Here is a 22,957-nt window from a genome sequence, read left to right as displayed (position 1 = left end):
CATAGGATTAAACCTGTCCCAGACCTTTTCTCTCTGCGGCCTGGTCAAGCCTGTCGAGAATTTAGTTTTGCTAATCTGATCTAACCTGTTGTCCAGCCTTAGCAGTAGGACGTTAAGATTCTAAAGTAACCACAAGATATGTTATGCTATAAGTTCTAAAATGATTGCAATTTTGCTCTATCTGCTTATTCAGTAGTATGACTAGGAGGTTATGCAACCCGTGGCTGCTGGCATAACTTGATGTTGTATTTTTGTGCTTGGTTCTGTTGATTGTCAAAGCATGCGGATTCTTAATTTTGTTTTTTTTTTTGTTTTTCATTGCTAAATGTTTTCATTCTCACTCGTATGTGTGGGGAACCTCTCTGGCAGAACTACGTAATGCTGTCTTTTCTAAAGTAGCTCTGCGTGCCATTCGCACAGTGTCTAGGAAGGTACGCAGTCCTGTATAACTACAAATTAATTTCCTTTATTTCTTGCAGCAAACACAAGTTTTTGTCATCTAATACCTATAACAATAGCCTGCTTTAAGTTTCTGTTTATTCTAAAAATTACTGGGATGCTAATCCCCTTGTCATACATAATAGTGTTATATTTGTTTGATATGTTCCGATAAACATAGAATTGAAAAAAATGTTTAGACTTGGAATGAGAGACACAATCATAATTCATGTTGCATGCCATGACTAATTAATATTGTTTTGTTAGACAGCAATACTCTCTTTTTGTTATACAACAAAAGAAAAGTTTTGATGAACATAGTGCACGTAAAGGGTGAGTCTCATCCTATAGTAAGCGCCTCTTCTATTAAGGGTTGACCCTAGGTTTTGTCACCATTTTAGTAGAATTATATAGTGTTGAATACTGGTGAATGAAAGGTCTCGAAAAAAAAAAAAATCTGTTCAGAAGGGTTGATGCCCAAAATCGTGGAATGGTTAGGTGATACATGGGCATATTCATTGATGTTCTGGTATCCCACTAGTGAGGGAGAGAGTATGTTTTTGAGTTTTGACATCATTCAACACAAGTATGAAGGATTGGAAACAAGAATTTGAAGGAAACTGAAAGGTCCAAGCCTTTAAGAATGATAGCTGATAGGATCAATAGAATGTCTTGATTGATAACATTTCCAAATGACTGTCACTTAAGCAGTCATATTTCGCTGTTGACAATGTAATATGCTGAAGTTCCATGTTTCATTATTGTGAGCTTGACCTCTCTTTTTGAGTCACAGAGAAAAACATCCATATGAAGTTACCACTTGGAAATCCTGTGTACTACTGATCACAGTAGTCAATACTTTTCACATGTTAGAATTGACTACGTTTCTGAACATAGCATGCAATAATTGGCAGGGTAATTTATTCTACCATGCTCTATGTAACACTTACGGCCTCGGGTACGGCATTGACCGTATCCGGTACGGTCAACGTACCCAATGACGAATCCGTCCGCTTTCAGACTCGGTCAAAGTTGACCGAGTAAAAAAGCGTCTATCGGTGTTTTAAAAATCGATTTTCTTTTTCCCTCTCTCTCGCATGATACCCTTTCCCACCTCGCCTCTTGCCTCGCCCTCTCGCGCCTCGCCCTCTCGCCCTTTCTGCTCTCGTCCTCTCACCCCTCGCCCTATGCCTTCTCTCTCGCCCTCGCCCTCTCCCTTGCCTAGTGCCTTCTCTCTCGCCCTCCCTCTCGCCTCTTGTCCTCGTGCCCTTTATCACGCCCTGTGCCCTCTCACCCTGTGCACTTAGAAGATTGCATTTGCGAAGTTGGTGTCTGTTTCTGGACTGATTTGGTTGGGGTTTTTAGTCCAATTGTTTCACTGTTGTTGGTATTCTCTCTTTGTGCGCTGCGAAAAAAATCGCAGGTATTTGAGTGTGCACTTATATGATGTAGCTCCAATGGCTGCACTGTTTTCATGTGGCAGCTGCAGACCAACAAAGCTACATCATTTTTTTTAGTAGTATCTATAAATTTTGGATCATGATTTAATGATTTATGAATATGCTATTTTGTTTGTAACTTTTGACATATATATGTGTGTGTGTGTGTGTATGGCCATACCCATGCACCCAAGTTTTTTGAAAATGATCCGTACCCACACTGATACCCGTACCGGCACCTCCGTGACTTAGTCCATGCTGTTTAATTAAGTGAATGTCCAAACATGTCATCTATAAGCTGATGCTTTTATACTATGTCTCTTTGTAATGACTTACTGTCTACAACAACAATTTATTACATTTTGAACTTTGAAGCTGCTTTGACTGATACCATGATCCTCTGTTGGTTATTTTGTCAATTTTGCATTGGTTGACCATTTTTACGTATAATATGTGCACATGTTAGTTGAAAAATTGGTGATATGATGTGTGACTTGTGTGATGAATTGCAGGTGTTTTTCCATCTTCATGGATTAGATCTTCGGTTCCACTTGAGGTATCGTACAAATAAATTGTTGTTTCATATCAATTCATTTTCATTAATATTTTAGTGACAACCCTTGTCCATCTAGCTAGGGGGATAAACTGGGACCTTCAAGTTTGAAACTGGGAGCATATCTCTCTTTGCCTTATTAGATGTTTACCTAACTCCAACTTCACATTAAAAAGAAAAGGTCCCATCAAAGTTTTGGTTGAGTTATGTAGCTAGTTGATGTATGTATATGTAGGTATGTATGAATGTATCATGTATGTATCTGCACGTTGTATATATTTAGTCCACATAATTTACATATATATGAATATTTCTTTTTCTTTTTCTGCTGTATTCTGTTTCTTTTTTCCTTTTTAGGGTTTTCTACATTTTGTTTCTGCTTCTTTTGTTAAGCCAATAACTGGCTGAGCAAGCTAGCCATTTGCTGGCTCCAATGGCTAGAATTGCAGCTATTTGGTGCTAGCTCCTCCTCTTCCTCTTGCATATATTGCAAGCTTATCTTTTGTTATAATCTGGCTTTTGAAGCCCTTTTTAGATCTATAAATCAGCTATTTCATAGTTAAATTTTTAGTGTATTTTGTGTGAGCTCCTTAAGGAACAAGTCTTATTTTCTTTGGAGTGTAATGTAAAGCTTCAATGTCCATGCAAACCTATTGTTCCCTGTGCTCGTGCTACTTATTGAATCAGAATATGGGCTGTGATTCCTATTCTTAGTTGTGACTATACTGAAAAGTGTGCTAGAAGAGGGTTGGAACAAGGTTCATTGTGGCTGCTAAAGAAACCCACTTGTCATTGTGCCTTCAAAGCTATGTCACATGGGTGCGGGTGCAACACGGGCACAGGTACGTAGACACAACAATTTTCAAAACTTTTGGATAAGCGGACACGGCGAATTGTATATTCTAAAAAATTAAAAATGATAAAATAAAAAAAACATTTAAACATCCAATCTTCACTATTGTTCAAGAACACTCAGTCACTCACTATTGTTCAAGAACAGAACTGCTATTCCACGATAAGGCTAAACAGCAAAATCCCTAAATCGGCAAATTGGCAAATAAAAAAAAAACATATCGCACATAGCATTGAAGAAGAGTTAAGGTTCAAGTTCGACGGATTAACCGTCCAATCTTCAAACAAAAACATCCCCAAATCGGCAAATCCAAAACAGAAAAAAAAAAAAACCAAATGAAGAACATGAAACCCTAACTTCTAATATCGAAAAGAAAAAAAAACCACTTACCTGTCTATCGCTGGCTGCCGCCCGACACCACCGGACGTCGCTGTGGATCGCCGGACCTCGTCGCCGTCGCCGTCGCCCGCCATTGTTGCGGAACTTTGCTGCAGCAGTCGTCGCCGGTGTAAAGGTCGAGCGTGAAAAAGTCGAGGGCCGTCGTACAGAAAGTCGAGGGTTAAAGAATGTCGGGTTAGAAAAGTGGTTTGGATTGGGTCTGACCCAAACCCGATCCAAAACGTATCCTGCCGTGTCCACATGTTGGGATCCGCGTGTTAGAGTATCGAAGCGGGTACGCGGCCTATTTTGCCGTGTTTGTGTGTCGTAGCTTCAAAGCTTCTCTCTAAACTATAACGCCAGTTTGATTTCTTTCTTTTTGTCTCTATGGAAGAAGAGTTTGAATTATTATTTTTCCCTAATTTTCTCTGATAACTGTGCTCATGAGCTTCTACCATGGAGCATTTAATTGGTGGAAACTGGAAAAGGTCTTTGAGGATCTATAGATGAGACCAAAAATGATTCTAACTTGCTCTACCATGTCGCCATCGCCCTCATTGTTCTTGAAATTATCTTAGGGCATGTTTGATGGCCCACATATGAATCGTCTTCTTCAGTCTACATGTCTGCATTTGAGAGGGACACACATACTCTGTGTCAAACCCTTAAGTTGTATACGGATAACCTATGCGGGATAAAATAGTGTTGTGTTAAATTTGGCTAACAAACAACCTTGGGGTCTGGGGGTCGAATTATTTTCAACCAGTTTCACTGCTTTTTTTTTTCAGTCAACACAGAGAGAGACATTGAGGTCTGTTCTTTTGTTAATGAAAATTGCAGCTTTGAAAAAAAATAAAAAAAGGTCCATTTTAGAAAGTATATGCAAATGGTTGGATGTAAAGTGAAAATTTCCCCAAATTTCAACACAAATTTCTGACTTTTCTTTCATGTGTGTGTGATATCCCTCATTTCTTTAGCACCACCAGTGAAACGGCTTGAGTGACCTTGGGATTTCCTTCCATGTTGACCTTGATTAGATTGTTGAACAACTTGCAACCATCCTTATGGTAAAATCTAGCACACCGGAACAAGACACACACTAGCCTTGTTCAAACGAATTAGAACCTTTTTCCTTCCTTGACAGCCCTGTTAACTGTTGTGCATTCTCCCACCTTTTTAAAAGGAGTCATATTTCTCAGCGGTAGTCTCTTGCTGACTTTAGTATGATAGCATCCTTCATTCCAACCCCCAATCGTCGACATTCGAGCCAACTCGAAGCTCTCCAGCAATGTCTATGGTCGGTTTGCTTGCAGATCAATCTTTATCCCAACTTTTAAACCCTCAGAAATGCTCTTACCAGTATTTCCGCTGGCCAACCACGCACCATATTGCTTAACTCCTCACACTCACTTGTGTTCAATAAAGTAGCCATTTTGTCTGATTTTAGGTAACTCAACTTTGTAGTTGAGATACATAGAGGCCAAATATTATTGTGAGTTCTACAAACTTCTCCCATGGTGGCTTCCCCTGCTGGGATACCAACCACCTATACCACCGTATTGCAGGCCCTTCTAGGTGCACAGTAGTGTGTGTCACTTGCTGCTCTTGCGGAATCCCTGAGGCTCAAAAAATTATTCCACCTTGAAGACCTAACTCCACGGGTCCTCTGCTGAGAACTTTGGGAATTCCATTTTAGGAATCATGGTGGTTCCAGGCATCTCATCCATTTTGTGGGTTTCTTCGTCAATTCCATTTGCAACATTGGGCATACCTGGTATGCCTTGCGACAGTGACCATGGCTGTTTGGTCTGTGTGTCTGGTCCCTGTCATCCGTGGTTATCATTGTTCAGATGAAGCTGACGGGAAGACTAATTCTCAGGCGCCGGTTGTTGTCTCATGTGATGAATCCTCTCCCTTAGCAATAGTGTGGGTATGTGCTGTTCAGACATCGTAGAATGCACCCATTCATTGACCCCTGTGAGCCTTTGGCCGAGCTCCCAAAATGTTGTTCCATGCTTTCTAGTCATTCAACCATCGCCCGGCGAGTCTCTTCAAATTGCTTTCTGCCTTTCTGGAACTATCCAAGATGACGAGCGTCTCTTTGCTCGACCTTGTCCTTGCTCTGGTACTAGTTATTGGTCGCTCTCAGCTACCAACAGCTACCTGCGGGAGATTAGGCACACACCTAATGAGACTAAATTAGGGAAACCCCTTCCTTGCATGGGGGGGAACTTTCATTACTCAATGATAATGCTTTTGCGTCACCCTTCCGACCATGTATAATGGTAAATACATGGTTTTTAAGGACCCAACCCGCTGACTTAAGGACCCGACCTGCCGACTTTAGGACAGACCAAATCCTGCTCTTATTACCCTATGCTATTCCCCTTATTACTAAGACATAGCTGGTGCGTGGATGGGTTTGCAGAATTAGAGCATGCCGGTGCTTGGAAAGGGCAGGAGGCGAAAATGGGGTATAGTTAATGGGTTTTCCTCTTTTAAGCTTAAAAAATTGGTAAACTGAAAAAAGGAAAAAGGAGGCCCTTCATGCAGGCTGCCCAACTAAATCAGAAGAAATAGTCTTGATTATCCCACCTTATTTGGGATATAGCTGTCTGAGGAATACTTCTCTCTCTCTGTGTGTGTGTGTGTGTGTGTGTGTGTACATATATCATTTCGGCTGTAAGCTTGGTTAATAACCAGCTTAGTGGGCTTACTGCTCCTCTTCCTCTTGTATATGCCTCGACTCAGGCTTTTAGAAGTCTTTTCTTAGATCTGTCGTCCTTCTCATATTTCATTTTGAGTGCAATATTTGTGAGCTCTTTAAGGAGGAATATTATGAAAGCTTCTAGGTTCATGTTGACTCCTTTGTGGAGTAATATTGTTTTTCTTCTGTTGTTACTTCAGGAGGTATATCATTGCTATTCTTTGCTCAGTTTAGTTTTGAGTTGAGTTGTTATTAGTTGGTATCAGACCAATGTTGAAGACTTGAACTTGGGGTTCAACAAGTGATAAATATGTTCATTCAAAAACATAGAGTAAAATATCTTATATGTTGGAAATGATGTGGGAATGGTCTTATATCTAAATGTTGATGACCATATAGATCTAGTTCACATACAATCCTTTTGTTTATGTTGTCTTTCTTCTGTGTTATGAAGCTAGTTATGAATTGTTATGATCTGCTACTCCAATGCTTAGAACAGTTTCGCACTAGGTTGGTATCAAATTATGTTCACTATGCAACACTTAGGTCCACAAACTTGAGGAGGTAATCATATGCCATGCGAGTTTGATTTATTATATTTGGTATTAGAGGCATGACCACTACTTGGGGGCTTAGGGTTTGATATAGGAGGATCCATGTTTCTGAAAGGGAATTGAATGTGACACGTGATTGGTAGGAAATGGCTTGGAAGTTGGCTCTTATCTGAAATTTTGGTACCTCAGTAGTGGAGTCATTTTCATCAGGTTGAGAATATAAATCCATTTTTTAAGTTTTTAACTGTTTTCCTTTTTAACTAGAGTTTTCTTGTCTTATTTTTTCTGCTAGTCTGTTTAGATATTTAAAATTGATATTTGTTTATCACTGATTCTCAAGTTCGGAAAAAGTTTGTGAATTATATATAGAGGCATTGAGCCATATTAATTGTTGATTTTGCTCAAATTTCTGTGTTCCTTCACATATGCAGTCGGCAAACTGGTGCATTAAGTCGGATTATCGATCGTGGCAGCCGGGCGATAAATTTTATTCTATCAGCTATGGTATTTAATGTTGTTCCGACAATTCTTGAGGTACCCACTCTTGCGTGCTCAGGCTTGGGATTTTTAGGGGCTTCTACATTTTGGTTTTTGTTTCATGTCCTTTTGACATGCACAAAATCCTTTCATTAATGAATGTGTGTTTTGTTGTTTGACAATGGCGACAGTTTGACAGTTGCTTTTGTCTGAGTGTCCTTTCTGTGTATTCTTATTAACTTATCAGTGTTCAGATATCAATGGTGTCAGGTATTCTGGCATACAAATGTGGAACAACATTTGCATGGATTACATCTTTGTCTGTTGCAGCTTATGTTGCCTTCACTCTAACTGTGACACAGGTACAAATATCTTCCTTTTTGTGAATGCATGAGTTGGTTCACTCTTATAAAATGTTTTCGTTGTTTTCTAAATTTTTCCTTGTTCTGGTATTCTAGTGGAGAACTAAGTTCAGACAGGCCATGAATAGAGCTGATAATGATGCAGGTACAAGAGCAATTGATTCCCTGATCAACTATGAGGTGCACACCTTCTTTCACCCCTTGGGTTCAATGTTTCCTTTTTCAGTATTTCTTTTGTATAATTTCTTGAACTGGAAGAGAGCAGCAACTTTTGACATTTCATGGCTACTTGTTCCGCAGACTGTCAAGTATTTCAATAATGAGTCTTATGAAGTGGAAAAATATGATGAACTTCTGAAGAGTAAGCATCTCAGCTGTAGTTTTCCATTTTAGCTTCTTTTGGTAATTGCTTGACCTCAGATGCTTTCTTTGTGTGCCCCTTGCATTAACTAATTTTTCCCTTTCCTATTCTGGAAATTTGAGTTCCATAGTTTTTTCTTCCTGCCATTTTTTTTAATCCATAGACTCGAATGCAGGAAGATAAGCATGAGGGCCAGTTGGGATACACTGAATACTTAGGAAATCCATTATGTGTACATCATATTTTCAAAGATATTGCCAGACAATAAGTATCATGATGATATTGCCATAGTATCATGATATGTTACATTTCCACTTTTTTTTTTTTGTTTCTTTTGTAGTTTAGAGAAACTTTTATGACTGTCAGTTTTTTTGTAAGTAAAATAGTAGAAAACTGACAATACCAAAATTTTATATGTTATCTTCAATGTAGTTAAAATCAGTTGTTGAATTGAATTAGTGATGCAAAAAGATTCAGAGAATTGGTTTAATGGAATTAGAATTGAAATAATTTGTGAATTGAATCAAAATTAAAATTTACATCTTTTTAGGTAAAAATCAAAAGCAAAAACAAGGAAAAATATTGAAACTATAAAAAAGAAGTGAAGAAAATTTGCCACATTGCTCCATCAAATTAAACTTTGTATGAATTGTGAAAGCTCTTATTTGATTTGAGTATGGTCATTCAAGGCCTGATTTTAGCAACATTGTTTATCCACTTATCCTCTATTTTTCTTATGGAGATTTCCTGAGATTTTTTTTTGAGAAAAACAAGATTTTTTGGAATGACCTTTTTGATTCTATGAGCAACTTCAGATGGTGTGGATGGTTTCTAGTACAAGCAGCATGGAGAATTGCTCTAGCCATGCAAGTTTATCACATCTAGGCTAAAAAGAAACGTCTGTAAGTTTTATAAGCCACAACGATTATGAGTTGGAAGGTTCATGACATTAATATGACTCCAACTGGTGGGCTACATGCTTAGAATATCTATAGTTTCTTGGGAGGCTGACTTTGGGAATGCAAATTGTCACTCAAACTGTTAATATAAAAGTTAGTCCCTCGTTTCCAAAGCATTGATATTGTCCAGAAGGAAATAACCTTTTCAAAAATTATCTAGGACATCAAGGCTGACAGCCTTAATGTCAAGCTCAGCCTTAATCTCAGCCTATGTCGGTTTGTGGAGAACTTGGCCACACCTTTAGCTTCTTGTCCCTGTGAAGATATGTGGGCCACATGGCTGCTAGCCTTCTGTTGGTTTCTGAGGTGCCTCGGCTGCACAGACAATAAACAGAAAAAATGACCCAAACGACCGGTTACTAGACTTAAGAGGATCCCTGTGGACTGACTTTTTGCAAGGTCATGCTGAAGCTTGTGTTTCCTTAAATCATACTTGTTATTTATGGAATTTTAGGTTTGCTTTCACACTCTGTGTTCCTTTCTTGCTTAGGTTTCAAACATTAAAGTAAAATTTTCTAGTTGTATGCTGAAGTTATTGTAAATCAGGCCCCAAAGCGTGACAATACAAATGCTTCAAGTGATACACACTTGAAGCTTCCAACAACTTCAATAAGTAACACACAATAAACCTCAAACTTGAGGAGAAGACAATTTGTATTAATCTCAACAAGTAACACAAGAAGAGGCCAAAAAGCCCTAGCTAAAACAAGAAAACTCAGCACTATTTATAGCTGAGGTAACAAAGAGAGAAGGAGATTCTAGTCGTTTGACTAGTTCCAACGGCTAGAATTCTAGCCGTTGGGACTAGTCCTCTTCTAGTGAAAAGGCTAAAAACATTAGGTTAAAAGTGGAACAGAGAAAATACAAAAAGGAAAAAGTACAAAAGAAAGAGAAAATTACATGCACGACCTAGGTACCCTAATATATATATATATATAAGACATATATTAGCACACTAATATATGTAATATACATACATATAGATATATATATAGATAGGAGTACATACATTCTAACAGTTATACCTGTTTCATGTCAATATTTATTGTGTTGACTTTTACTGATAAAATTTTCATGCAATATCAATCTTTTACCATCGTCTTTACTATATTTGAAGTAACATCTTGATGGAGAAAATCTTAAGTTTCTTGTGAATGATTCATAATTAGCCCTATCATTTTCTGCCTCCAGCTTTTCTCTTTCCATGTGCTGATGAATCACATGTTGATAAAAAATGGAGTGCTTTTGTTCTTTCTTATCCAATATAAATGATTTGGTGCTGTTCAATTGCAATAACATCTTAATAATGATATTATCTCCTTGCAGAATATGAAGACGCTGCTTTGAAAGCGCAAAGCAGCCTTGCTTATCTGAATTTTGGCCAGAATATGATTTTCAGTATTGCTCTTTCAGCAGCAATGATACTATGTGCCAATGGCATCAATAATGGGGTGATGACTGTTGGTGATCTGGTAAGTCCTGCAGTGTTAAATGTGATAATATGATCGTTGATGCTTTTGTATCACATTACATTTTCTTAGAAGTCATTGAACTTTGTCTCTGACTAATGTTCACAGTTTCTGATGTTCAATAATGGCTTCCTATGCACAAGAAAATGCCACGACCTGCGATTCATGCCACTGGCATAGCTTCATTTGTTTTATTCATTATGTTGCTTTTAGGCTAGTGAATATCAAATATGTGGTTAATGAATGCATTTGGTGAAAATGTCTATGTACGTGTGTAAGCATATCTATCAGATGGTGTTCCTTAGGTTTTGGTGTCACCTCGTGTGTTGCATTCCAAAAGAAAACTTATTTTACTTAATTTGATGGTAGAGAGCTATAAATAGATACAACACAATGTTTGTAGAAAAATCATGCTTGGGATTATGTTCGTAGGAAATGTCTCAACTCATTAAGTTTTGATACAATGTAAAAATGGATCTTTATTACCTTGTCTTTCCTTTTTGCGCATCAAAATCATGCCGTTAAAACTTGTTATTTGTTAAACAACTTTGTAGACCATGTCTAACAAATTGTTGTGGACCTTTTGGCCATCTGATTAGTTGATCAGATGGTCTTGGGCAGGGAACATTTGGGCACATATACCCTTGGGGGCTCGAGGCATGCACTCTAATCACTATTTTATATAACTATATATATTATATATATATATATATATAAATTAAAATCAGATGGCTGCTGGATGGTTAAATATTTAATTACTGCGGCTTAATGTAATATAAACCATCATTAAAAACACCATGAACAGTTGCTAATGCTTCTGTTGCATAGTGTTTTTAGTGACAATTTTCAAGTATTTTGTCATCCAGCAACATCTGGCAGCCAGCTGATTTTAGTTCCTTGAGGTGTATATAGGGGAATTCAATGTTATCTTGTGTTGGATGTTGCCGGATGACTAAAATTTAAAATTTTGTTGCTAAAAAAAAGTCACTAAATTGGCATTAGCTACGGTTTATGGTGTGACAACGGTTTATGGTATCTTTAGTGACAATTTGTGGTCTTTTAGCGATGAATGTTTAAATTTTTAGCCATGGGCAACTATCCAGCACATGACAACATTGACTTTTCCTATACATACATACATACAGACACACACACATATATATATATGTGTGTGTGTGTGTGTGTAGGTGCAAAGTGTTGCTGCAAGTTGAGCCATTTCAATCCATACACCTGTTAATATGTATTATTGGTTGTGTATGAGACCCATTGTGTTCAGCTTTATTCATTATTATTGGCCATCTTTTGTATTAGTGTGCTTTTGTATTTCATATTATATGTCATGGGTATTTTCATCATCATCTCTTATAATGATAGATCAATATTGATAGTAGATAGGTTAAGAAACCTAAGTATTGGGATAGGAGTGTTCGTGTCTTCTTTATTCTCCTATTCTTCTTCCAGCATACATACATGAGGTGAAATTCAGAAATTTAGCATAGTATCGGAACCAGGTTGGATTCATGACTGCGAGAGTCTTCCAAAGGATGCCTGAAGAGATCTATATCTGATTTCCCTGTCAAAAAGTTCCTTCTTTCTCCAGTTCATGAGTTCTTCTCCCTGCATAGTTTCTGCTTACCTTTGAAATTCCCTTTCTTCTTCTTTACAATATTTTCCCTTTCTATTCCCGTTCCCATTAAGATTTGCCTATTCCTATTCCCAATCATTTACAACTCTTAAGGCTGGTTAAGATCTTCAAAAGACCTTAATCGTGTTTATGTTCTCCAACCTGAAACTAGGGCTAAAGTTTTATCTTTTTGAAGCTAGCTTCTTTTTGGGAAACTAAAAAATTCCAATTCTTGACCAGGGAAAGATGTATTCTTCCTATTGGAGCCCAGATCTTTCTAGCATTTGAATGAATCAATAATAGGAAAAAAAGGATGACAAAGGATTGCTTCTACTACTATATAGTTTTTCGTAATCTTGAGTTCATTGCATGAATGAAGAGAGATCAGCCTTTGGTTGCATATATTTCTTCTATTCTCTCTCAGGAGGTGTGCACCAATTTTAGCTTCTTCTTTACAATATTTTCCCTTCCTATTGGAGCCCAGATCTTTCTAGCATTTGAATGAATCAATAATAGGAAAAAAAGGATGACAAAGGATTGCTTCTACTACTATATAGTTTTTCGTAATCTTGAGTTCATTGCATGAATGAAGAGAGATCAGCCTTTGGTTGCATATATTTCTTCTATTCTCTCTCAGGAGATATGCACCAATTTTAGCTTCTTCTTTACAATATTTTCCCTTTCTATTCCCGTTCCCTTTAAGATTTGCCTATTCCTATTCCCAATCATTTACAACTCTGAGGCTGGTTAAGATCTTCAAAAGACCTTAATTGTGTTTTGTTCTCCAAGCTGAAACTAGGGTTAAAGTTTTCTTTTTGAAGCTAGCTTCTTTTTGGGAAACTAAACAATTCCAATTCTTGACTGGGGAAAGATGAATTATTCTTTCTATTGGAGCCCAGATATTTCTAGCATTTGGATGAATCAATACCAACCCTACGTCAATTCCTCAAGCAGGAAAAAAAGGTTGACAAAGGGTTGCTTCTACTACTACTATAAGTTTTCGTAATCTTGAGCTCATTGCATGAATGAAGAGAGATCAACCTTTGGTTGTATATATTTCTTCTATTCTCTCTCAGGAGTTATGCACCAATTCCAGGTGATTGTGCAGTGATGAAATTATAGAACAAGCTTAAAATAATACAAAATAAAGAAGAGACTTTATGAAAATACTCTTGTGTTTGACTTGTCCATTTTGAATCTGGTTTCTTTCTGATGGATTTACATGTTGCAAGAGTGAAATCACCCTTTTTTTTGCAAGTTTGTTAATATGGGCATTTTCTAAAAGGAAGTTCAAATTAAATCTCTATATCTTCTATTCAACCAGGAGGAATGGGTAGCTGTCCTTTCTTATGTAGGAATATGTAATTAGTGGTTCCTTGATGAGTTATTTCAATAAAATATCATGTGAAACAAATAAAGGTGTTCTTTTTTCAGTTCACCCCTGGAGTTGAGTACCACATTAAAGAACTTGCACCATTTTGGACCAGATGGTATATTGCTCTCCCATCAAGCAATGCTTGGTGCTGGCCACTCATACAGTTTGTAGAAACAGTAAAAGCGAGAAGAACACAAATGTAATGTGGAAAACCCTCAACGAGAGGGAGAAAAACCACGGGTGAGGAGGTTTGGTGCTCATTAGCCGCCAGACTCTCTCTCGTAAAACTTCATTCACGCTAGAAATTAGGGTTACAAGTCTTTAAGTAAGGCCCAAGGGTTACAAGCTGGATCGGGTCTGGACCCAGACCCGGTCCCAAGACCCATCTTTACATGCTTCAACACTCCCCCTCAAGTTGGGCGTACATATCAAACATGCCTAACTTGGATACATTTCTCTCAAAAGAAGTTGAAGATAGAGCTTTAGTCAGAACATCAGCGGTTTGGTCTTCAGACTTCATGTAAGGTAAGATTGACTCTTTAGCATCAATCCTCTCACGGATAAAGTGGCGATCAATTTCAACATGCTTTGTTCTGTCATACAGAGTTATTGGCTAGGTTGATTGCAGACTTGTTGTTACAGTACATCTTCATAGGTCCTCCAATCTCTATCTCGATATCAGCTATGTCACATAGGCACGGGTACGGGTACCAGTACGGGTACAGACCATTTTCAAAAAATTTGGGTATGGGGGTACGGCCGTACACACACGGGCATATATATATATATATATATATATATATATCAAAAAATTTCAAACAAAATAACACAGTGAAGAATGAAAAGGCCTCATGTTCTAAGACAGTAAAGAATGAAAAGGAGGCCTTTATTATATTCTCTAAATCTTTGGCTTACCAGGAAGAAGATCAAGTTTATTATGAAAACACACAAAAAAGCTGCAAATCACATTGACACATACAAATAAACACACAAAACACATGAGGAAGCGGTTGGGTTATAAATCGTCGGCTAGCCTCTCGGGTAGAGAGGGAGAGAGATTTGAAACCCTCTCGGGTACAGAAAGGGCGATGAGTTTTCTGCACACACAACCCGTCGCCGGTCGTCGCCGGCGGCGGAGGCAAGGGTGGAGGCGGCGGAGCTGATAAAAATGAAAACAAAAAATGAAAAAAACGCAAAGTCACCTCTTGTCGTCGTTGCTGTCGTCGCCGCTGTCGTCGCAGCTGCCGTCGCCGCTGCTGTCGCCTTTCCGCCCTGCGTTCGCTGCCCCTGCCGTCGCCTGTCGCCAATGCTTCGTTGTCGGAGAGAGACGAGAGGTAAAGAGTCGTAAAGAACGAAAGGGTTTCGTAACTTTGTTTTACTTTTTTTTTTAATGTCAAAATGATTTTTAACGTTAAAATGAAATAAACGTTTAAAAAAAATGAACAAAATTGGACTCGGTCAATGTTGACCGTGTCCAATTTTGGATGGATACGGCCTCCGGTACGTTGACCGTATCCGGTACGGTCAACGCGTACCGGAGCCGTACCCAGCCCCGTACCGGTACCGGTACCGGTAGGGTACGCCTCCTTTGGAGGCGTACTCGTGTATCATAGGATATCAGCTAGCAATATTTTCAGCCATAGTAACTTTGACACTCCCATAGCAATAGCTTTATACTCAGCCTCTGCACTAGATCGAGAACACACATCTTGCCTCTTGCTTCTCCAGCTAACAAGGTTTCCTTCCAAGTAGACACAGTACCCTGAGGTAGATCTTCTAGTATCAGCACAACCTGCCTAGTCAACATCGGAATACCCTTCGATCTCAACAGACTCTTGTTTCACATATAAGAGCCCCTTGCCAGGATTCCTCTTCAAATAGCACAATATTCTGTCCACAACCTTCAAGTGTGCATCAACCGGGGCATGCATGAATTGACTCAGTACATTCACAACAAAAGTGATATCTGGTCTAGTGAAAGTAAGATAAATCAACTTCCCAACAAGGCATTGATATCTTTCTTTGGCTTCTTCATAGAGCAACTCCCCATCTCTAAGGCTCAACTTGTGCCCAGCATCAAGAGGAGTAGAAGCTGGTCTACACCCCTAGCTTACCGGTCTCCTCCAATAAATCTAGTGTGTATTTCCGTTGATTTAACACAAGGCCGGTACTGGACCTAGCAATCTCAATACTAAGAAAGTACCTCAGTTTACCAAGATCTTTGAGATCAAATTTGACAGCCTGTAACACTTTTAGCTTTGTGATTTCATCCTCATCATCACCTGCAACCAATGTTGTAAAACGCGTATCGTAAGGCGTATCGGTCGGGCTTTAAGATACGCTGTATCGTAATGTATCGTAATTTTTTTTTAAATAATAATAATAAATCAGCAAAAATTTAAAAAAAATCGAAAAATTCATAAAAACAATAGAAAAAATTAAAAATAATAAATTCTTCATAGAAAACATGTTTTGGATAATGATAGACTTATTATTGCTAAATGCTATAAACTTACGCGTTCACTGTTCATCATTCATACTTCATAGACATCAAAATTCATAACAATATCATTCAATTTCAATCAACAAAGCATAAGTCATAAAGTGATAAAGTCATACAACATTCAAGTGTTCAACAACCATATATAACTCTTAAGTGGTTCGATACATATAATGATTCATCATTCATAATCTTCATCTTCATCTTCATCGTCAAGAATTGGAAGATCCTCACCAACATATTCAGCACCAGCAGTAGCATTAGCAGACTCTCCTTCATCACCAGAGCCTTCTGTTGCTTCAGCTTCAAGGTTGAAGCATTCAAGATCTTCATCATCAAATATTGTAGCCGGTTCTTCCTCAATCCATGGCTCCAGATTGTCAAAGTTTTCCAAGCTGATAGGATCGAAATGAGATGTGTGCTTCCTTGATGATGGTTTTTGTAATTCTCTACGTTGCATAAGAGAAAACTTGTTAATATATAATTTCATATAAATACATTGTACAAAAATGTAAACATTAAGCTATATTACCTTTGTTTCAACCTCATATTATATCGAACAAAGACAAGGTCATTCAACCTTTTATGTTCGAGCCTATTCCTTTTTTTGCTATGGATATGTTGGAACACACTCCAGTTCCTTTCGCATCCACTAGCACTGCATGTCTGGCTGAGGACTTTGATTGCAAAACGTGCTAGGTTTGGACAATCAAACCCATACCTATTCCACCACAAATCTAAACAAAAATATAACGTTATAACAAATCAATGTGAAAGTTCTAAAAGAAACAAATGTAACAAATCCTATGGTAAACTTAATGAAAAACATTCAAAATCTTTCAATCTACGATTCTATGATAAAAAATTATGAATATCAAGAAAACCCCTTTCCTCTCAATGAAAATCAACCACCCACGCACAAATCGACCCTTCAATCTTCGATTTCACGGTGAAAATCGATGTTTTCACGGTGAAAATCGATGTTTTCACGGTGAAAATATTGATGATCTCCCCTCTTGGACGCACAAACCCCACGTTACAAATGAAGAACCCTCGCACGTTTTAAAGAAAAAGTGAAAAAGGAGGCGTCGGGTGCCTCTTTTTTAAAATTTCCCCGTATCGTGCGATACGGGCCATGTATCGTAGGCCGATACACCCCCCATTTATGATTGGGGGGGGGTGTACCGTATCGTAAATGGTCATCGATACGATACGTATCGTACGATACGGGCTCGTATCGTACGATACGTACAACATTGCCTGTAACAATTATATCATTCACATAAACAAGTAAAAGAGTGACTTTCCCTTTTTTCCTCTTCACAAACAGAGTGTGGTCTCCATTCCCTTGATTGTAGCCATAACGTTGCATTACTCGTCTGAGTCGTTCGAACCATGCTCTGGGCGATTGCTTGAGGCCATATAAAGCCTTTTTTAGTTTACAACATTTTTCTGGTTCTTCATATCCTGGGGGCATACGCATATACACCTCCTCTTCGACGCCATTGAGAAATGCATTCTTAACATCCAGTTGGTACATCCTCCACTCTTTCATCATAGCTAGGGAAATAACAGCTCTAACTGTCTTCATTTTCGCAACTGGAGCAATGGTCTCCAAGTAATCAATCCCATATTTCTGACTAAACCCTTTGGCCACAAGACGAGCTTTGTATTTTTCAACACTTCCATCTGGTTTGTATTTGATGGTGTAGACCCACTTGGATCCAACCAAGTGAGCTGCCTCAGGGATCTTTACAACTTCCCATGTCATGTTTCTTCTCAAGGCTTCCATTTCTTCTTGCATCGCATCAACTCACTTGGAATCACCTTGAGCTTCAGCAACAGTCCTGAGAATCACAGCCAAAGAAAGAAAAGATACAAAACACTTGTAATCCTTGCTCAGTCTAGAATAAGATATGAAATTACCAATAGGGTGTTGAGTACATGACATGACACCCTTTCTAAGAGCAATGGGTAAATCTTCACTTTTAGCCTCTGCCTGAGTACCTTCAACTGACATCTCTTGGGCACGACTTGGGTCATCCAGGGAAGGAGTAGCATTAGGATTTGGAGTAGGATTTTTGTCACCAGAGGGCATCGCTTCGTCAGCTTCATTGGTGGGTCCTACCGCAGGCGACTTTCGCCTAGAGTAAACCTGCCCAAACAAACGATCATGTCCCTCCTTATCCACAATTGAACATCCATCATCCTCATTGTGCTCTAGAGGGTTAGTAACCTCAATCTCTTCCTTGTATTCCAAAAAATCTGTAAACTGAATCTCTTGATTGGGAGAATACTCTTCTCTCATTGTAGACCTCTTCCCCTGAAGAGAATTCTTACGAAAATATGAAGCATGTTCCAGGAAGGTGACATATTTGGTAACATAGGCACGACCTGTGGAAGGGTCTCGACACTTATATCCTTTTTGAGTGGGGGAATAACTTAAAAAAACGCCCTTAACCGACCTAGGATCAAGTTTTTTAATATTAGGACTGTGATTGTGAATAAAACAAACACAGTATTTCTGACTGTCTTCATAGCTAGGGAAATAACAGCTCTAACTGTCTTCATTTTCGCAACTGGAGCAAAGGTCTCCAAGTAATCAATCCCATATTTCTGACTAAACCCTTTGGCCACAAGACGAGCTTTGTATTTTTCAACACTTCCATCTGGTTTGTATTTGATGGTGTAGACCCACTTGGATCCAACCAAGTGAGCTGCCTCAGGGATCTTTACAACTTCCCATGTCATGTTTTTTCTCAAGGCTTCCATTTCTTCTTGCATCGCATCAACTCACTTGGAATCACCTTGAGCTTCAGCAACAGTCCTGAGAATCACAGCCAAAGAAAGAAAAGATACAAAACACTTGTAATCCTTGCTCAGTCTAGAATATGATATGAAATTACCAATAGGGTGTTGAGTACATGACATGACACCCTTTCTAAGAGCAATGGGTAAATCTTCACTTTTAGCCTCTGCCTGAGTACCTTCAACTGACATCTCTTGGGCACGACTTGGGTCATCCAGGGAAGGAGTAGCATTAGGATTTGGAGTAGGATTTTTGTCACCAGAGGGCATCGCTTCGTCAGCTTCATTGGTGGGTCCTACCGCAGGCGACTTTCGCCTAGAGTAAACCTGCCCAAACAAACGATCATGTCCCTCCTTATCCACAATTGAACATCCATCATCCTCATTGTGCTCTAGAGGGTTAGTAACCTCAATCTCTTCCTTGTATTCCAAAAAATCTGTAAACTGAATCTCTTGATTGGGAGAATACTCTTCTCTCATTGTAGACCTCTCCCCCTGAAGAGAATTCTTACGAAAATATGAAGCATGTTCCATGAATGTGACATATTTGGTAACATAGGCACGACCTGTGGAAGGGTCTCGACACTTATATCCTTTTTGAGTGGGGGAATAACTTAAAAAAACGCCCTTAACCGACCTAGGATCAAGTTTTTTAATATTAGGACTGTGATTGTGAATAAAACAAACACATCCAAAAACTTTAGGTGGAAGAGAGAAAGGTTCACGACTCTTCGGTAACATAGAGTGAGGCGTCTGCCCATTCAACACACGACTAGGCATACGGTTAATTAGATACGCACTGGTCAACACAACATCCCCCCAATATTTTTTTGGAACATGACGTTGAAAAAGAAGTGCCCGAGTCATATTCAGTAACTGGTGATTCTTTCGTTCAGCAACTCCATTTTGAGGAGGAGTATAACTACAAGAAGTCTCATGAACAATTCCTTTTTTTTGAAAGAAGCTATCAACAGACTGACACATATACTCATGAGCATTGTTAGACCGAAAGGTCTTAACAGATGCTCCATATTGAGTTTTCACATAAGCAATGAAAGTCTCTATGACAGTAGGAACTTCACTACGGTCTTTCTCCATATTGAGTTTTCACATAAGCAATGAAAGTCTCTATGACAGTAGGAACTTCACTACGGTCTTTCAGCAAATAAACAATGGTGTTATGAGAACAATCATTTATAAAAGTGATAAAATACTGAAAACCATGACAAGAAGGAATTCCCGAAGACCCCCACACATCAGAGTGAATCATGGCAAACACCTCGTTAGAACGATGGATAGACACAGGGTATGAAGCCCTAACATGTTTGGCCAAGTGACAGACATCACAAGACACCTCATATCTAACCTGGAACACAGATCGGGAAAATACTGTCTTAGAATTCCAAAAGGAAGGTGTCCAAGGCGCTCATGCCAACGCAGAATCGATTGAAGGGAGTCCTCTCTACTCTTCGTTGTTTTGCTGGCGGCTGTCATGAGGGCAGTAGCGGCACGCATAGGTAAACAATATAGCCCTTTAGAAAACAAACCAATCCCAATCCTCTTCTCTGTCACCAAGTCCTGCAGAACATAGCGATCAACAGAAAAAATAAGTAATAAGTTCACAATTCAACTCTTTTGTAATCTTGCTAACCGACAAGAGGTTCAAGGGAAGATGAGGGACATGTAGAGTATTGTGGGCTAAAAACTTGTTCAAAAGTGAGAGACTCTTTTCCAGCCACAGAAATAGAGGAACCATCAGCAAGAGACACCCGTTCCTTTCCTGACGAAAGCTTATACCCATGAAAGACCTTAGATCGCCAGTCATGTGGTGGGTAGCACCATTGTCAATAATCCACTTCCCAATATGACAATCCGCCACCACGTCGGGTTCACTAAAGCAAAAAAGGCCTAACCAAGAAACATGCACAAAGAAGGAACAACAAACGACAACCAGGAACAACAGACGATGGCAAACATCAAGGGAGGCCTCAGGCAACAGCAACAGAGCACAAAATGGCAGGCGACGGTGAGCGCTGAGCGATGGACGATGCTAGGCGCTGACAGATGCTGAGCAACGGGGACTTAGGGCGACGACAGAGAAGGCAGAGTTGGGCTGCACTGGCGATGGAGCACGACGGGCGTGAGCTGGGCAACGATGCTGGGCTGCAGCTAGAAACCAGCAGCAAGAGCAGCTAGAATCAGCAGCAACAATGGAAGCAGCAGCGGCGGCGGTGACAGTAGCAACAGCGGCGACGGCGACAGCGGAATAAGAGCAGCGAGCGATGGAAAGGTCAGGGCCCGAACTTCACGGTCGGCAAAAATTTCCACAAACTAGTCACATCTCTTATACCATGTAGAAACAGTAAAAGCGAGAAGAACACAGTTGTAACGTGGAAAACCCTCAACGAGAGAGAGAAAAACCATGGGTGAGGAGGTCTGGTGTTCACTAGCCGCCAAACTCTCTCTCTCTTAAAACTTCATTCACACCAGAAATTAGGGTTACAAGTCTTTAAGTAAGGCCCAACAAGGGCTACAAGCTGGATTGGGTCTGGACCCAGACCCGGTCCCAAGACCAATCTTTACATGCTTCAACACGGTTGATGCTCCCAATCATTGGCATTGATTTTGTGAGCATCCGCAGATCTAGACCATATGAATATGATCAATTTGTCATAAAAATGTAGGAAGCATTATGCTATGTATAATTTTCTGATTCATGTCCTGGATTCCACGAAGAAATTTAACCCTCGAAACATTTTCGGCACGTGAAGTTATTACATGCATCAAAAGTTTTGTCTATGCCATGGTGATCCCCTTGTCCTTGAACATGTATAATCCATGCGTGTGGTTGGATTAGTCAATAGCCACTCCTAGACAAAAGAGCATAATTATAGATCATATAGCATGCATACCTTCAAATGGCAAAATGTTAGAACCCTATATTTGTGCCTGTTCGTGTGCTATTAAAACTGTAAATGCAATCTAGTTAGGAAATATTACTCATTTAACTTTTATTTTTCTTTTTGATAAATGCAATCCTACAGGTATGAGCTGCATGGTTTCTTTATGAATTTTATTTTTTGAGTTTTTTTTTTGGTGTCAAAAAAAAAAAAAAACTCAAGTATCCCAAATTTAGTAGGTCCAGGAAACATTTCATGTCAAAAAGACAAAGTGGTGACTTATGGATTTTTACATCTATGCTATGAGATTGCATATAAAGGGATTTCATATAGAGAAAATAGAAGGTTCACTTGAATCTAAATAACTGTTAGACAATTAATGAACTTTTTTGCTTTGTTATAATTGTAATTATGATTGTTTATGATGTAATTCTTTGTCCTCGTTTGCAATTAGGTGTAAGTCTTGGAGATAAATTGTGAATTTAATGTTTGAAACGGCACTGACATGACTTATGAGAAAAAGTACAAACTTCTTTTCTAAACTGCATGCAAGTGACTATGCACTCCTTTGTTGATTATACCTCTTAAAGATTTGAGCATGTCATGGAGATCTTGACAATCAAGATATTATTCTAAGGTTCATTTTTAACGAGAGTTAAATTTTTTCCTTAGTACTGACAGAGATGATGACTTGCTTAGGTTATGGTTAATGGACTTCTCTTCCAGCTTTCTTTACCGCTTAACTTCCTGGGTAGTGTCTATCGTGAAACCCGGCAAAGCCTTATTGACCTGAAGTCCATGTTTCAGTTACTTGAGGTAAGCCATGTTATGTTAGTATAAATTTGGGGTTAATTTGGTTCTGATAATTCTTTATTTTCTTTTCTTTTTTGTGATGATTAGAGAACCACATTGTTCAACCTTTTGGATATTTAGAAATTAGAAGACATTTTGGTTTCCATGCTCTGTTTTCATTTCTACACGTTTTATTTCTTCTAAAGCTAGATTTTATGTTTCTCAGAGAAGACTTTCTTTAGGGATTATCTGGTGTATTCAGTGTTGACATCAAGAAATATCTTATTTTAGGTATAGCATTGGTAATTTTTTCTAATAATATATGTCAGAAATATCAGACAGTCTATGAATTACTTTCTGGTTCGGTCCATTTGAACGTAGATTATGTCAACTTGAACAGGCCACAAC

General features: G+C 38.8%; 1 protein-coding gene across 1 annotated transcript in view; it reads left to right on the top strand.

Annotated features, from left to right (window-relative positions):
• Positions 1–22,957, top strand: part of LOC116254536 (ABC transporter B family member 25, mitochondrial-like) — a 49,075-nt gene that overhangs the window by 4,687 nt on the left and 21,431 nt on the right. Inside the window, 8 exon segments of the mRNA XM_031629983.2 lie at positions 370–431; positions 2,390–2,433; positions 7,354–7,456; positions 7,654–7,761; positions 7,858–7,941; positions 8,062–8,122; positions 10,408–10,553; positions 22,457–22,573. Coding sequence (XP_031485843.1) covers positions 370–431; positions 2,390–2,433; positions 7,354–7,456; positions 7,654–7,761; positions 7,858–7,941; positions 8,062–8,122; positions 10,408–10,553; positions 22,457–22,573 — 725 coding nt within the window.

This window comes from Nymphaea colorata, chromosome 5, assembly GCF_008831285.2.
Source record: "Nymphaea colorata isolate Beijing-Zhang1983 chromosome 5, ASM883128v2, whole genome shotgun sequence".
Taxonomy (NCBI): domain Eukaryota; kingdom Viridiplantae; phylum Streptophyta; class Magnoliopsida; order Nymphaeales; family Nymphaeaceae; genus Nymphaea; species Nymphaea colorata.
Note: the sequence above shows the minus strand (reverse complement) of the source record. Positions and strands in the feature narration are given on the sequence as shown.